This window comes from Populus nigra, chromosome 11 (genome assembly GCF_951802175.1).
Source record: "Populus nigra chromosome 11, ddPopNigr1.1, whole genome shotgun sequence".
NCBI classification, from domain to species: domain Eukaryota; kingdom Viridiplantae; phylum Streptophyta; class Magnoliopsida; order Malpighiales; family Salicaceae; genus Populus; species Populus nigra.
In genome coordinates this window covers 10,539,722-10,556,176 of record NC_084862.1, presented here as the reverse complement: position 1 = coordinate 10,556,176, position 16,455 = coordinate 10,539,722, and the positions used below count along the sequence as shown (strand labels likewise).

Sequence of the window (16,455 nt, the reverse complement as noted above, 5' to 3'; positions counted from 1 at the left end):
AATATAGAGATAGAAAAAGTATAACTTATGGGATTTAAACGCATGCTTTCTCCTAACTCCAAACATCTCATTAACAATTAATTACAAACAAATTTGTGATATAAAATAACAATCAATTTATGTACATTGTAAATTAAGAGACCTCAATTAAATAATTAATCCATGATTATAGTGAATTAAGAGATCTTAGTTAAATAATTTCAATAATCTACTCTGCCTAGTACAAGAGATGTCAAGAATAGTGATTTTACATGAATATTAATTTATTCATTTATAATAAGAAAAGAAACATTCAATTGATTAAATTAGTAAATTCAAATATTTATTTTGAACACATTCATATCAAAACTCCTAAATTATCATAAACTCTAATATTTTTAATAACTAATTATAAAAAATTAAAACTAAAATTAGACAATAAAATAAATAAAAAAGATAAAAGAAATTTATCTAAAACATAAAGCAAAAGATCAAAAAAATTACTTATTTATCTGGATGTAACAAGAAATTTATATAAGAAAATAAGACACGCAACTAAAGTTTAAAAGAAAATGTGGCTCTTTATTTATAAGAAAAAATTTGGGTAAATAAGCTATATATATATATATATATATATATATATATATATATATAAAGTCAATAATAAGTTTTCACTTTTATTTTCTTGTATTATACCCTCACCAAAACTATTATATTAAGATCTTAATATAAAAAATATTAAAAAAAAAGTAAGAAAGCATTTGCCCTCTTTTGTCCTCACGTGGCTACGCCACTGGTTGGCAGGTCGTACCTTCAGATCCAGCTAATGCTCTTTTCCCTGTCATCTTTTATTATGATAACGAAACCAACTTATTCATCGATGAACAACAGACTACGTTTGCTATCCAATCTTAGCATCTCCATTCTCTAAAGTACCTTCGTCTTTGCTGGCAATGCTACTGACAGATGCAACACTGTTCTTTGGCCCCTCTGTGGCAGAACTGGTTACTCCCTTGTAAACCTTCTTTTTTGAAACTGGAGCATCCTTTATTGAATCACTTCTTGGGGAATTTACTGCACTGTCTTTATCCTTGTACTCTTCAGCTAAACCATCCTTTGGTGCTTGCACAATCCTTCTGGGACTAGCCTTATCAGTTGCATGATGCTCTGCACTGGACTTCTCTGGAGTGGCTTCAGGAAGCAATGCTTTGCGACTAAGTCGAAGTTGTCCCTTTTCATTTACCTGTATTACATGCATGTGCATAGTTACTACAGAACAATTTCTTTAAGTGTTGTGTCAAAAGCAGCAATTGTTGTGTGCAAATCAATTAATGTGGCAATTGATGGTCCTACACTAAGGATGCTACAGTTTTGCTCTGGAGACTCGAAATCAGGTTTTGTTTCCTCTGCAACTGAAATGAGTAAATACAGCACATTGAAGGAAAATTAAATCCAGATGAACCCATCAAGGAAAAGGTGAAGCCGTACATCTCATTAACTAGAAAGCATTTATAGAGAGACTGAAACCTTCAGCATCATATCATGAACAACTAAGCTAAGGGTATATGTATGGCAAATGACCTGCAAGACTTTTGATGAAGAAATGGAAGACTATTAGCTGCTGGGACAGAAAAATAATATTGCAATAACTCCAAATAAGAATTCTCAACTTTCAGGAGATGCTAAACCTATAGAGAAGATTGAGTGGTTCCGCTTGGACATGGTTGCTATTCTTATTTTGAGGTTAAGAAAAAGGCAGTTAAATTATATGGCAACAATTATTTCTGATTATTATTTTTTATTTTTTGTAGTTGCAGGACATCATTGCTCCTAGCGTAATCAAAATTCAACTACTTAAAGAAATAAATAAATAAATAACTTCTAGTAAATGAATACCATCAGCCTTCAATCATCTTTCGTGTTTTCATATTGATATTATCATAAGACTATGCTCATATCACTACTTATTTACTCTTCAACAACTTTCATCTTATTGAAAAAGCATTTTTATTAAAAAGGTATCCTTGGTTTATCATTATAAAATGAGCTCTAATTGCAAAGAAAGAGAAGTCTAGAAGAAGGTTAGTTTGGTCACACCATAATTATATGTGGGAATAACAATTGAAGGAGTGGCAATAATGCCACCCTTTATATCTATAACAGATTTGAAGGATTAGCGACATAGATGCTAATATATATATATATATATATATATATATACAGAAATGAAGATCAACAATAAATATAGTTGGCATCAAAGGTATCATTAATTAATAATTGAGGTTAAAAAACTCTAGAATTTGGCAAAAATAGCCAATACCAAAGTTAGCTAAAAAGAGCTTGTCAGTGAATAAAACTTGAGTGTCTTGGGATTTGGGCACGATGATGGTTTAACGAATAAGAAATTCCTACCTCAATTAGTTTAACATCAACACGGTCTCCAACTTTGAAAACCTGTAACAAAAAAAAATAGAGTAGAAATTTTAGCTTTTTGACATTATAGCAAGGAAAAAGAAAAAAATCTTATGGCTTCTATATAATGTGGAGGGGAAGCAAAAATGGTACTGCTTACGTCTTCAGCCTTTGGCAACCAGTTCGAAGTTAGTTCACTAATATGGCAAAGTCCCTGGCAGAATTCAATAGTTGAGAAATCAACGAGTCTTTTCTTCCTCAAATGAAATAAGACTTCAGATATGCTTGGTTATGTAGGTAACATATTCTTATGTAAATGCCTTCCACACCTTGTCAATTGAGCTTAGTTTGATTACATGCTGTATTTTAATTTTTTCTTTTCCCAAACAAGAAAAGAAAAACCTATCTTTAATGAAAATATGGAAAATTATTGTGAAGAGAACAATCTTTTGATGAAGTTTGGAATTCTGATGCCCAATGCAACTGCAATTACAACAAATATCAAATTTACAGAAGCCTGTCCAAGCAAAAAATCTTACAGTGTTTTCTTTCCAGCTACTGAGAACTCCAGTGTTAATAATTTTGTTATGCAATACTGTTTGGTTATTGGCTTTTATCAAAATTGTGTACTGGAACTACATACCTCACGCCCTGGGGCTATCTCAACAAAAACTCCATAAGGAGCTATGGATTTGATCTCACAGTTCCTGATCAATAAGAGAATAAGTCAAATGTTCTGTCTTCACAATCATAAAGTAACAAATACTTAAAAAAGAAATAAATTCCAAAAATTCAAATGGCCAAATAGACAACGACAGATACACTTAATAATCATGAACTAATCCCAATTATACCCCTTTACTCACACGAGCCTTTGTGAAGCAAATCTTTGATGCATTCTTGAAATATCTTCCACAATAGTAACAATGATAAAAGATAACTATTTCCATTTTTTTATTCAATTGATCTAAATAGAGGGTAAAAAAAAAGAATAAAAGATAGAAACAAAGAAAAGCAGCTCAAGGAAAGGACATGCCTGTAGATATCACCGACATTTGGAACCATTGTTAGCTGATTGATAATGGATTTGGACTTTTCTATACTTGACAAATCCTTTGCAGTAATTTTTACCTGCAGAAGCCAAAGGTTGTAGAAGTTGCAACTGATTTCAAGTCATAAACCAATGAAAGATAAACTCTATATCTGATCTTACAATTCCATCATCTCGTGTGTCAATAGCCTCAACTCCAGTTTCTTCTATTATACTCTTCACCTTCTTCCCACCAGAACCAATGATGATGTTAACTTTCTTTGGATTGACCTATAAAACAATATTATGATTGATAATGTGTGTGTTAGGCATCATAGATTATAAGTTCTAATTTCAATAGAAAATCACTAAAGGATGCATAGAAAATAAACAAACCTTCATAATGTGAATCAATGGGGCATACTTAGAAAGCCTTTTGGAAGGGAAAGGTGAGCATTTCAACATTTCAGCTGATAAAAAAAAATAGAAAACAAAATAGGTGAAATGAGTGCTTCCAAAAAATGTAAACCCGAAGCATATTAGCAGCTCTAGTTAATTAAGAAAATGGTAATATTTATACATTCACGCTAACTGATATAACAGAACAAGGTATGGTGTAAAGGATATGTGCCTACAGTTCCACATACTTCTGGCAAGATAGCACCAAATTATTGGTCATACAGATTTAAATGAATTCTAGAAAAAAAATTTGCCTAAGTTCCAGTACCAAGAATATGCTTTCGGCCATCCCTTGCTTGTAGCAATGCCTTTCTCATAACAGGTAAGGTGATTCCTCCAACCTATCATGTCAAAATCAGAATTGATTATGATTTATAGGCCATGGAATTTAACTTGAGAAAATGAACAACCAGAAGAATGCATCGATTGCTATAGGGTTGGCAACAGGATGTTGGTTAGAGGAAAAACATTATGTCTAGGCAAAAGACATGAAATCTGTCTGATACAGAGTAGTTGTAGAGATAATGACCTTTATGTCCATCTGAAATGCAGTTATTCCATCTTCATTTCCAGCAACCTGCAAAGTCCAAACAAGGTGATCTTTTAAAAAGGTTTTAACATGATTGCAGTATACTCTTTCCTCTGAATTTAAATAAGTACTTTCAAATTCAAGCAAGCATCTAACCAATACTCATGAAAAAACAAAGAAGAAATAAAACAGAAGCACAAATCTGGAGATGCCCAGTGACTCTTACCTTGAAATCCATGTCTCCAGAAGCATCTTCTGATCCAGTTATGTCAGACAGAATGAGGGGCGTTCCATCACCCCCAAATTCCTCAGTGTCAAGAACCAAACCCATCGCAATCCCAGCAATCATGCATTTTACAGGAACACCAGCATCTTGTAATGCCAAGCAGCCTCCACAAACAGAGGCCATGCTGTTCAATGATAGGTGCTAAATAATAAGACCCAAATCACATAGTATGATAGCAAACACTCAACATGAAATACTTGGACAAAGAGAGGTTTTTAGCACCCAAAAAACTATATCAAAAGTAAGATCTTGTGATTGCATAACTAAAACATTAGCACTTTTTATGGCTTCTGACCTTGAGGAGCCATTGCTTTCTGTGATTGTACTCTCAACCCGTACTGTGTAAGGAAAATCATCTTCAGAAGGCAATATAGGTTTGAGAGCTCTCTCCACGAGCATTCCATGACCGATTTCTCTTCTACTAGGTGCTCCTATCCGGCCCACTTCTCCAACACATGATGGAGGAAACAAGTACTGGAAGATTAGAACAATGTCAGAAAGCATCCAAATGCAAAAGTTTCAACAAGCACGAATTATAATAGTGTAATCAGTTAAAATGCTATATAGTATTCAATTATGAAACACAACAGCTAAACGGAGTGCAGAGAATGACTACCTTTTCAGAAGAAATCAAGTAGGAAAATTTTTACAAGCAAAAGGTTTGCTTCATATATAAATACTCTAGATCCTTTAAACTTCATTAAATACCCATGACATAAGAAACCGAATGGTTTGTTTTCAGTAATATAAACAAGATGTTCCGCTATTTGAAGGACCCATAGAATAGGAACTTATATATAATTGAAAGAAACTAAAAGGGCTCCTGGTTTTAATGTAGCGTTATTATTGTTGGAGTATTGAATTTTTTTTAAAAAAATTATTTTGGTCTTTGAAATTTTATTTTGCACAATTATGTTTTTTTATGCCTAAATTAGCATCCAATTGCATGTTTTTTTAGAGGAATGGTTGAATTGAAAGACTGAGGACTTAAGTGAAAAAAAACATATAAAATAGGTGGCGGCTTTGAAATTTGTTTGAAAAGTTTATTATAGTCTCCCATCTTTTTTAGCTATTAGGTGATTAGTCCCTTTAATTTTAGAAAAAATAATTTTAATATCAAACTTTATTTTTTTTATTTTTCAATTTTTTTTGGGTGGGAAGAGAGAGGGGAATCGTCGGATTCCGGTGTAGAGAGAAAAGGTTGTTGTTGGCAATGATTCTGACCACTAAAATGATTGATTTTTATGCTAAATGGTTTCATATTATGAGGGGAGTTCAAATTAGGTGTTTCCTTGGAAGTGTCTATAACAACAGATAGAGATTGGGAAAAGTTTTGGTTTTAGGTTGATTTTGGGCTTTGAGGTGGTTTTTTGCATTTTTGAAGGTCATGGATTGGTTTAAGATGGTTCCTATAGTATTTTCTAGGTGTTTTGGAAAAAAAATGGGTTGAAAATGAGTTTTTGAAAGAAAAAAACAGGAACCTTGTTTTTCTGACAACCATAGTGGCCACAATCTAAGGGGTTCTAGAAGACGCATCGTCTATTTTTTTCAAAATAAATTGGGGCGGACAACCCATTAACTTAAAAATAAAATAAAGGCCAAGTGCTTGGCCTAACCTCATGCTTTTCTTTTCTTTTCTTCTTTTGATTTTTTTAATTAATAGCTTTTTTGTCTTTTTTTAAATAATTTTTAAGTTTATATTTTCATTAACACCCCTTTTTTGTGATTCTTTTTTGTATATTTAGCTTTTTTTAAGTAGATATTATTTTTTAATTATATTGGATGTGTTTAATTTTTTAAAAGACTAGTATGATTCATATGTAATTTTTTATATAGATTAAATTTATTTTTAAAAAATAAAAAATATTTACTTTTTTATAATAATTTTAACATGTGCAGTCTTGCATATAATTTTTTTCTTTTTATTTTATTCAATAAATGGCATGTATGTGTCGATTTCTTTTACAAATAAATTTTAATAAACAAAATCATTAAACACAATCGGGTAAATGACTCATATTACGATATTAAATATTTTAATCTATATTTGTTTCTTATTTTTTTCAATTTTATTTTTATTCATCGTCAATGATTTTGTTTTTCATTTATTTGCATCGTAGTTCTTGATTTATTTAATTAAATGTATGTATAAGTTTTTCAATTTACATTTAGAAAATTTTTTATGTAAAAAAACACGTCGAAAAATTCTATATGTTCAATTTTTTTATCATTTACTAATGTTTTCAATTTAATCCTTATTATTTTGATTTTTGATTTTTTTTCCATGACCCTTTTATAAAAGTTTATTGTTTTTAATTTCACCCTTCAATCCAAGTATATAGTGTATTGTGCTTTTTTTTTTTCATTTTGGCCCTCTTTTTTTTTGCTTTTGTTAATGTTTTTATTCTTTTCAATTTAACTCTCAAATTGAAAATTTGTTGTTAATATTTTCGGTTTGATGACCCGAGTCATGGATTTAAAAAGTTGATAAAAGTTGATATCCTTTTTTTCTTATTTTCTTTTTCGATATTGTTTTTTTTTTAAAGAAAAAATGGTTTTATGGTTTTTTTCAATTTCTTTTTTCTATTAAATTATTTCAATCTAATGACCTAGAACACACAATAGACATGTAACTACACATATCTCATGTCTAGGTTATAAGTTTCACATGTAAGCCTAGTTTTGCCCGGGGCAATATTTTTTTTAATTTATTTGTTATTGTTGTTGCCTCATTTTTTTATTATATTATTAAATTAATCAAAATTTAACTTAATTATCGAATTTCTCTTACTTCTTTAAAAACATAATCATCTCCTAAATTTTTTTTTTCAGGTTAAAGGCCCGCCATCAATCTAATTATTCATATATGATATTTGAATATATCTGCAGTACCCTTCTTTCTTTCTTAATTCCATATTCAAAAAAGATAAATAAACAATGTTTATAATGTTTAAATTTTATTCTTTTGATTTTTTGATGAGACAAAAGGGACTAGCAGTGCGAATATACATAGCTAGATCACCATTTTGTAATCTCCAAAGCCCTTCTAAAGTTATTCATATTCTAAGAGCAAAAGTATATTTCTGAAGTACTTACTGGTAGAAGGAAAAATATGGAAGACAAAACGTAGCGTGAACCTTGAAACAATTTTATTAGACATGTCTAATTGAACTAAAAGATTGGTCGATTTAATTTCGAACAGCATGGTGCGAAAAGGTTACTATAGAAATGATAACGCCTAAATGATCTTGTAAATTAAATTCACACTTCACAGCTATAAGCATTAAGAGAAGCAGAAACTCTTGGCTGTTAGATGACTCCAATTTATTAATAAAAAACAATTTCAAAAAGGAGATCATGGCAAACAGACCTGTAGATAGAACCTCTTGAATTCCTCTTCGTCCACAAGGTTGTCTACTCTTTGTGCCATTTGTTTATCACCAAGTGTAACAACTGCTAATGACTGTAAAAGAAAAACATCCTCAACGATCACCAACAACATTATGTGTGCAAATATAACTACATGGTAGGGGCACTGTTCTCCAAACATAATCAACTAGAAGATGCTAACTTATTGAAAGACAAGAAAAATGCTTAAAATAATGGTTGACAAATGAAAAATTGTCCACCATGATATACAGAACTGATCAAATTTGTTTATTTGGAAGGAGATGAATTTAAAATCACCAAAAAAGTTGGTTGATGGACAGATAATTGGTGCCTTTACTGGAAGTGGTGAAATCAAAGAAGGTATGCCGGGTGGATCTATAAACAATGACACTGTTTTAACAAGGATAAGAGATTATTCAGTAGGAAAAGGATTAGAAACAGAAAAGAAATGAGCAAATAACTAGAAAACACAGCTATTCACTAAGTCAACATAAGAGTCACTTCATAAGCTCTCAAGCCATTTTTAGTTGTCACTTGAAGGAGAAAGACTTGAAATTAGTCAACAAACGAAAATATGATGGATAAGCTTGTTCAGCAATGAAGGGGGGTAGAATCACATAACACCATAACCCATTCACGTTAATGTTTTTGAGCATTTGCTTGTATAAGCGAGTGAGATAAGATACAAGCATAGAATCAGGTAAACCACTGCATGTTTCCTACAGCAAAAATACATTTAATCAAACCTGTGTTTCCCCACGTGTGAAAAGAGCACTTCCGTGTGCTCTGGGAAGTATTCCACATCTGGAATCAATTGGACGTATCCTGTCTGGAGTTCTCCCGTCGCTTCTTTTTCCTCCCTGTAAAAAGAAAATTACATGTGAACATGTCAGCATCAATCATAGTCTCATTCATGGAAAAATCATATCCTAGCTGACTCCATACTGTTGGCACTTGGAATTTTGCTAACCATGGCAACTTTCCAGTACATTATAATGTCACAGGTAAGAGCAATAGGATTTTTTTATATGGTAAACCATAATTCCAAATGGAGCCAAAGTTTAAGTTACACGCAGTTTTTCTTTTTTTCAAAAGAAAATAGTAAACAATTCAATAATGTTACAAAATGAAAATATTAGGTTACAGCATGGACAGTAGTAATGCCCTTGAAGTGAGAGAGACGCTGGTGTTGGAAAAATGTAAAATTTTCAAGTGCCACAAGAAACCAAATATGTGTTTGAATGTCCAAGAAAATTAAAGTCTGAATCTAACATTGCTGGATGCAATTTTCAAAAAGAAAGAAAGAAAGAAAGAATTGGGCATGTCTGTGTCTGTGTCAACCTTATTGCTGTGGGTAAGTGGGAAGGGAAGTGCATGGGACCAAAATTAATGACTCTTCTGACTCCTCTTAAAAGAAGGAATGTAAAGTTATTTTTATTCATCTACTTTTCCAACTTCCACTGACCACAAACCAACATACCTCAACAATCCGTTTCCGCAAGAATTTGGATGTAACTTCTTTAAATACCAGCTTCACATCTACCTCAGAAAACAACTAGAAAAGGAAAATCAAAATAAAGTGTCAAAAAGCTTGGGACTTCCAAATCACACATGATAAAACGACCACGAGCACCAAAATTGAGTTGGAATTACCAAGGGAGAGAATTTGCGTCCAATTGGCTTTATGTGGACATCACCTTCATCCACTTCACCATCTACAACAATTTCCTCATCCTCATCTTCAACCTCTAGCAAGTCTGCAACTGTTTCAGGGGTTCCAAACCTTTCATCCTTGCTTACATATCCCTTTTCTGTAAGTATACTAAGCACCTTTTCTTCCAGCGATGCAAGGGCTTTTCTTCTTGGTACTTTGCTTGTAATTTGCAATATTTTCACCAATTCATCACCAGCAATTTCCTGTACAAGGAACAGTATAAACATTAGTATCATTATTTTTTTTCTCTCTTGGCAAAGTAAGTGTACTCAAATAATAATTTGAGCAAGATGACAAAGGTAAGCTGGAATCACAACATTGGCCATAAATCACTAGGATGGATAACTGGGCAGCTCAAACCTGCTACATTAAAACAGGCCCTTTCAGTCTGTAAAATCATGTCTCAATTTGATGCAATTAACTTAAGGTATTGCTTGACATGCAACATCCCTCCATAGTACTGCACATCAATAGCATCATGTGCATAACCCTCGGAAAATAAGAAACCCAAAGGAACATTGCAAGATAAAGCTTCCTCAATGGGCACAAATGCAAAATGGAGAACACGTAATATAAGCTTTATCTTAGTTGCTGATAGTTCTGCTATGCAAATGCATCATACATTTAGTGCCATTATCAGAACAGAAATGATTTGTATAATACAGAATCAAGTTCTTCAAGAGTACCCTTGAATCTATTATCCAGCTTTTACCAAATAAAGACAGCCTAATATTAAATCAGAAAACAGTTTAACAGTTAAAGAAGCAGTAGCTATTAAAAAACATCTGGCAGGAAAGGATGATGTATAATAAAGATAAACAGAAACTATACCTCCACATGCTCATACAGCTCAGCAGGAGGTAATTTGATTGCATGGCAGGAAAGGATGATGTATAATAAAGATAAACAGAAACTATACCTCCACATGCTTATACAGCTCAGCAGGAGGTAATTTGATTGCATCAAGCATTTTAGCTTTCCCACACTTCTTCACCAAAACACCCACCTCATTGCAAATTGCCCGCACTGCATCCTGGCTTTAGTGAACATGCAAGAATTAAGGTAAAACAGTTGAACATGCCCTGAAAAGGGCAAAAGCATGCATCAGATCTGCCAAACATCAATACAACCAGTCCCTAACCAATAAAAGGATAAAACATGAGGATAGATGGATTATATTTTCTCATCGGTAACATGTTATACAGCAACTTAATTTTCTTGCCTCGGTAAATAACAGCTCATAATGAAGATCACAACAACAACATATATAGAAATCATATTGTCTGTCAATTCATAGCCACACTGTGGCATCAAGAATGTGACCACTGTCAAATTACTGAAAACAAACAAAATAATGAGTGCTGACTAGCATACGGTACACCAATCAGCTAAGCAGCTATTGCTGCATATTGCACAGAAACAGTCACAGATTATACACAGCATATACTTTTTCTGATAGGTGATACACTAAATATATCTACTTCAGTTCATGATGAAATATGAGAAAATTGTATGCAACACACTTTAATCAAAGAAACAACCTGCCCAATTTGTACTGCATCAAGCAACTTTTCTTCTGTAAGAAAATTACAATAACCCTGCAAGCAATAGAGGTAATGGATTGTGAAGTTCATTAGACACATATCATTAATATAGTTATCGTATCATTACTACGGTTAACAAGCTGCACCTAATTAATTAAGTTTCCTCATGATGTACTGAAATGCAAGTGTATTTTCAGAATCATTTCATTCTGCAATCTTAGGTTAATGCAAGAGAAATGAATGAACAGGTAGAAAGAAAAAGGCAAAAAGAAAAGCATACATAAAGTTATCTAGAAAGAGAATCAGCCAATTAAAATCTAAATCTGTGAGACTATGACCATATAAGCTAATTTACTTCTATGTTTTTCTACCATATGAATTAAAAAAGACATCAACACAAGGCCTAAACATGTTTTATTTTCAACCCCAGGGTATATAAGTTTTTGATCTGAAAGGTAGCATCCTGAGCAGTATCCTAAAATGTCAGGATTTGACAGAAATAGCATAAGTACCAGCAACGCCCAGCTTATTGATCAGGAGCTTATTGATCAGGAATGAGAGGAGTACTGCTGTAATAGGGTTATGTTTATCGTGTTGCTCAGTTCCTTCCTTGGAGGATATGATGAGTAGTGTAGAAGCAGTTTGGTCAATGACCAATTACTCAGGCTAGTTTAGATAACTCCTAAAAAGTTAAGCTGCAAGGAGGAAATGAGGTATTTTGCTAGGCCTTAATACAAGGACCCAAAAAACTAATTCTATTGCTCACACTTCCTTGCAGTGCCAAGACAAAAGGTTATAATAAGAGAACTTGTTCATCACATCCCAAAAACAGAATAATTAATTATTGAGGATTAAAGCCCATCTGGGTTGCAATGAGTTTTCTTCTTATGACAATGGTGCTTTTTAGTCAGTACTTAACCAGCACGGTAAAGCAAATGATCTTCGAGCCTTTGAAAATTCAAGAGGACTACTTTGACTCCTCAGACCATCACATTAAAGTGATGGTAATGATAGCAAGGCATCTCGAATAATCTCTTGAAAATTGTCCTTTCCCAACAAATGTGGAATTGAGTGCATATGCCAAGTGAAATAGAATTTTAGATTTTACACAAAATGCACTCTCAATGATGTGTCCAATGAAACGGTAAACGGTGCATCCACATCATATGAAGGTTTAACACACAGGCCAACATCCATAACTACATTTTTCTATCTTAGTTTGGTGTACTGAAAGGTTAGAGATGCCCTGGATGGAATCTGACTCCATTGAATATACTATGCACTTATACTGCACACAGTGAACTGCCACAAGCATGATCCAGCAAAAATTTCATTTCAAAAAAATGATACACGCAAAAAGGCCTTGCAGTTCAGATAATTATCAATCAAGAACTATGGGTTGACCTCTATCATAAATATTGCACTGTCTGTACCAGCCAGTAATAAATCCAATTCTGACTCTTCCATCTCCTTGGTTGTTGGGTTCACAATAAACTTATTGTCAACAAGGCCAACTCGAACTCCTGCAATTACTTTTGTATTTGGTACTTCTGAAAGAGCTCTGTTGCAATCAAGTTTATGAAGTAAGAATAAGTACACAATAACATGATATTTGGAACTTCAACACTTCAAGAACAGGAAGATTAAAGAGCAACACTTGAGGTAAGACTCACACAGCTATTCCAGCTGCTGTGACAGCCAAAGAATCAGGAGAATGCAAACCATCATAGCTCAAAACCTGTTCAGAAGAGGTTATGGTAATTGGTAATTCATAGCAAATTCATAAATCCAGTAAGAGAACGACAAGTCAAATAGCAGCCCATCAAATTTCAAAATGTTGATTGATGATTAAGCATTGATTACTAGTAGACAAGCGTAAAGGAACATACATGACAGACTCAAGTTAATGCAGTGGGCATAACATGGTCACGCAAATACCAGTCAGCTCTTGTTTAAGGTTAAAATTTTCAGAATTGTCTACTTGGCAGTTTTTATTTCCTTTCGAATAACCAAGTTAAAATCAGTTGAGAAAATACAAACAAACCACACAAGGCTTACAGCACCAAGAAATAGTTTCCCAGGAGTTTGAAAAAAAATTAAGCTTGCGAACATTTAAGACATGAAAACTGCCAGTTAGTGCAAAAATGTTGAATGGTATATGACAAAAGATAGGAAAAACAAATTCTTGGTATCTGTTCCATAACAACCATTTTCTCCCTAGAGCTATTTCTTATATTTCTCTTCCGATTCTATATCTCTAGTTATCCCTCTTTATTTGCTCCTCTCCCTCCATTCCAAAATATCAATAGAAAACAAACAATTCCAAAGTCTTTGCTAGGTTCTCCACAAAGAAAATGGTTCCTAACTTTCTTTCCCAGGACCTTTGTATGAAATATAATCGAGTGGCAACCTTATATATCTTTTGTAAATGTAATTTTGCAAAAAATAATAAAAACCAAAACAAAAAAATAAGACTGCATGATGGGCTTCTTAAACTGAATAAAGACAATCCATGGAGATACTAAGAACAATATCTAAGCAGGCAAAAAAAAAAAAAAAACTTTAAGACTTACCCAAGATAGTATCTGGGTTTCATGGTAGAAGCCCTTGAACATGGTTGGGCGCAAAGGCCTATCTATCAATCTACAAATAAGAACCTAGAAGCAACCAAAGAACAACTACATAAAAAGATATGTGACAAAAACATTTTCCAAAGGTAGAGAGAGAGTAGAGTTTGTAAGAGAAATACTGCAATATGTTTCTGGAAAGTAACAAAAGCTACATAAGTTCTTTTATCTTTGCTCTTCATCAAGTTATCCAAGTAAAAATGGCTAGAGAAATAATATTTAAGAAAAATATAGTGTAGCTCAAGCCTCACAAGTTAATAGGTTCATGTGATTTGAGGCAGAGAGAAAGAGTTTGACATTGTAGGCACACATAACATCATAAATGGCACCTGTGGTATAAGATATTTACCATATTATGAACTAGACATATATATGGTATATCGTACAACTGTTACGATCTACATAATCTGAATTTATACTCGTGTTCATGTACCTTGCACTTGTGTTCATAAATCAATTATAAATTCTTGGCTGACAAGAGTGTGAGGTTTTTGATTAATGATGCAGTATCACCATTCAAATTTTCATTTTCTTTACAATATTGTAGAAAACAGGACATCAGCATTATCTAAAAATTTTAGCAGCTATTTACATCGTGTAGTTTCCAATTATCAGACAAATTATGTAATATCCATTAACATGAAAGCAAAGACTAGCAGAATTTCTGACTTATGCTAAGACTTGCGAGCAAATTAAACTCACGCAAACAAAATACACACTATAAAGGAATGAAGTTAAAAATCTTAGATTGAAAGGTGATAGTTAAAGACAACTGATTCAGCATCTGCTAAATTAAGCATTTTTGTACTTGTAAGAGAAGGTTAGTACCTCATGATCTTTCAACTTCCCTTCTCGTTTGAAAAATCCTCCACTAAAGCAATAGCAGATGTATAGAATAAATATTAGTCTTCTTCCCAAAATTTTGAGACAAATTCCAAAAAGTTGAAAACACCAAGCATACCTAGTTCGACCTGCTGCAGAAAATCGCTCTTGATAATTTACAGATAGAGGATAAAAATCAGAAGGCTCACTAGGAACATCATCCAAACAAACAGATGTATAGACAATCTACAAAAAAAGGAAGAAATAGTGTTAAGATTTCACCAACCAGACTAGCTAGCACCCACCTACGGAATACAAACTTAAACTCATTGCTGGGGGTGCCTTTTAATTCACAACATATCATTAACTTCTGCTCGTGAAAGTACACCAGGTCTTTTGGTAACTCCCACGCAAACTAATAAGACAGCACAAGTTAATAAAAGTTGAACATGGATCTCATTTCCAGTAACAAAGAATCAAAGTTCAAAAGTTTACATATCGAACAAGTCAACAATTTATTTCTTTCATATCAAAAAATAGCACTTATACACCCATCTGCACAAATTATAACTTACAGTTTCCCCATCCGTCACAGTGACAGAACCACTAGCTTGTCTCCCAATATGACCCGTCTCAACCAATATCTACAGAAAAAAAAAATCATCAAAACCACCCTAAATTACACTGATAAATTGATTATTCAAACAAAAAGATAAAAAAAATCAAACACAAGTTCACATTTCATAATTTTTTTACCATTACTGATAAAACTCCATGATGCTATTCACTATCCAAAACAAAATGTGTTAAAATTACACAATTTATACCTATAAAAAACCTCGTAAATTTAAATATAAAATCATTGAAACCACAAAAGAATGAAAAATGAAAAATGAACTAAGCATATTAATAAAGTTACATGTCTGTCACCGACGGGGATTTTGACAGAAAAACGCTGAGGCAAAGACTGAGGGGCGTCATGTGCCACAGAAGTTTCCTCGAAAGCATTGACAAAAGTAAACAACCTTTCACGCTTTCTTCTTGATAGAAGCAGAGAAAGCGAAGAAAAGTTGGATTTTGCAGAATTGGAGAAGCGAGGGCAATTTGGGGAGAGAGAGAGCTTGCAGCGATGATTAGAGAGTGCACATGGAGGGTTGTGTGTGTAATTAGGTCTGTGATGGAGAGTACTGGTGCTAGGATTCGCTAGCATTTTTTCCTGCGTTTTTCAGTTTCAGTGGCTTTGGCTTTGAGAGCGAGACACAGCAGAGAAGAAGAGAGATTTTATCCGTTTCAAGGCGCGCAGAGAGAGCTGATGTGGCAAGTAGTGTCAGGTGTGTTTGTTTACGCGTCATCTGTTTTTTTTTTAAATAAATTTTTTAACTTTAAATTAATATTTTTTTAATATTTTGTATTATTTTTATATTCTAATTTTAAAAATAAAAAAATTATTTTAATTTATTTTAAAATAAATCAAACAGTAAGTATTCTAATGTAATGTAAGACACCACTCTCTCATGTAATGTATCTGAATTTATTTTGAAAAATGCAAGATAAACATGTAAAATAATGTGGATTTTTTTTTTATTATTTTCAAGTTTTTGGTGTTCTTGAAAAAAATACTCTCTCTTTTATTTCCAATATATTTTATTGTACAAGAAAGAGA

General features: G+C 32.8%; 1 protein-coding gene across 2 annotated transcripts; it reads right to left on the bottom strand.

The window, feature by feature from the left end:
* Window positions 1-631: 631 nt before the first annotated feature.
* LOC133668567 (probable polyribonucleotide nucleotidyltransferase 1, chloroplastic) lies at window positions 632-16,097 on the bottom strand. Of its 2 annotated transcripts, XM_062088495.1 has the most exons (24): window positions 15,712-16,097; window positions 15,368-15,436; window positions 14,932-15,038; window positions 14,799-14,841; window positions 13,917-14,000; window positions 13,017-13,081; window positions 12,748-12,904; window positions 11,341-11,397; window positions 10,719-10,832; window positions 9,739-10,002; window positions 9,566-9,640; window positions 8,832-8,945; window positions 8,066-8,158; window positions 4,991-5,169; window positions 4,636-4,819; window positions 4,410-4,457; window positions 4,149-4,221; window positions 3,818-3,891; window positions 3,605-3,712; window positions 3,428-3,522; window positions 3,035-3,098; window positions 2,552-2,605; window positions 2,392-2,433; window positions 632-1,222 (listed from the first exon to the last, which is right to left on the bottom strand). In XM_062088495.1, exons 1-24 carry the CDS (start codon window positions 16,000-16,002, stop codon window positions 881-883), a joined length of 2,796 nt encoding a protein of 931 aa, XP_061944479.1. In that variant the 5' UTR covers window positions 16,003-16,097; the 3' UTR covers window positions 632-880. The 2 variants fall into 2 exon arrangements, with proteins under 2 accessions (XP_061944479.1, XP_061944480.1); XM_062088496.1 differs by lacking the exon at window positions 13,917-14,000.
* Window positions 16,098-16,455: the final 358 nt, after the last annotated feature.

Excerpts from the sequence above, each read along its gene's own strand:
- LOC133668567 (XM_062088495.1), bottom strand. The coding sequence starts at position 16,002 with ATGCTAGCGAATCCTAGCACCAGTACTCTCCATCACAGACCTAATTAC. Across the intron at positions 11,398-12,747 it reads GTGCAATATTTATGATAGAG|GGTTATTGTAATTTTCTTAC; the intron begins GTCAACCCATAG and ends TATTGCTTGCAG. Across the intron at positions 8,946-9,565 it reads TGCGGAAACGGATTGTTGAG|GGAGGAAAAAGAAGCGACGG; the intron begins GTATGTTGGTTT and ends TTCTTTTTACAG.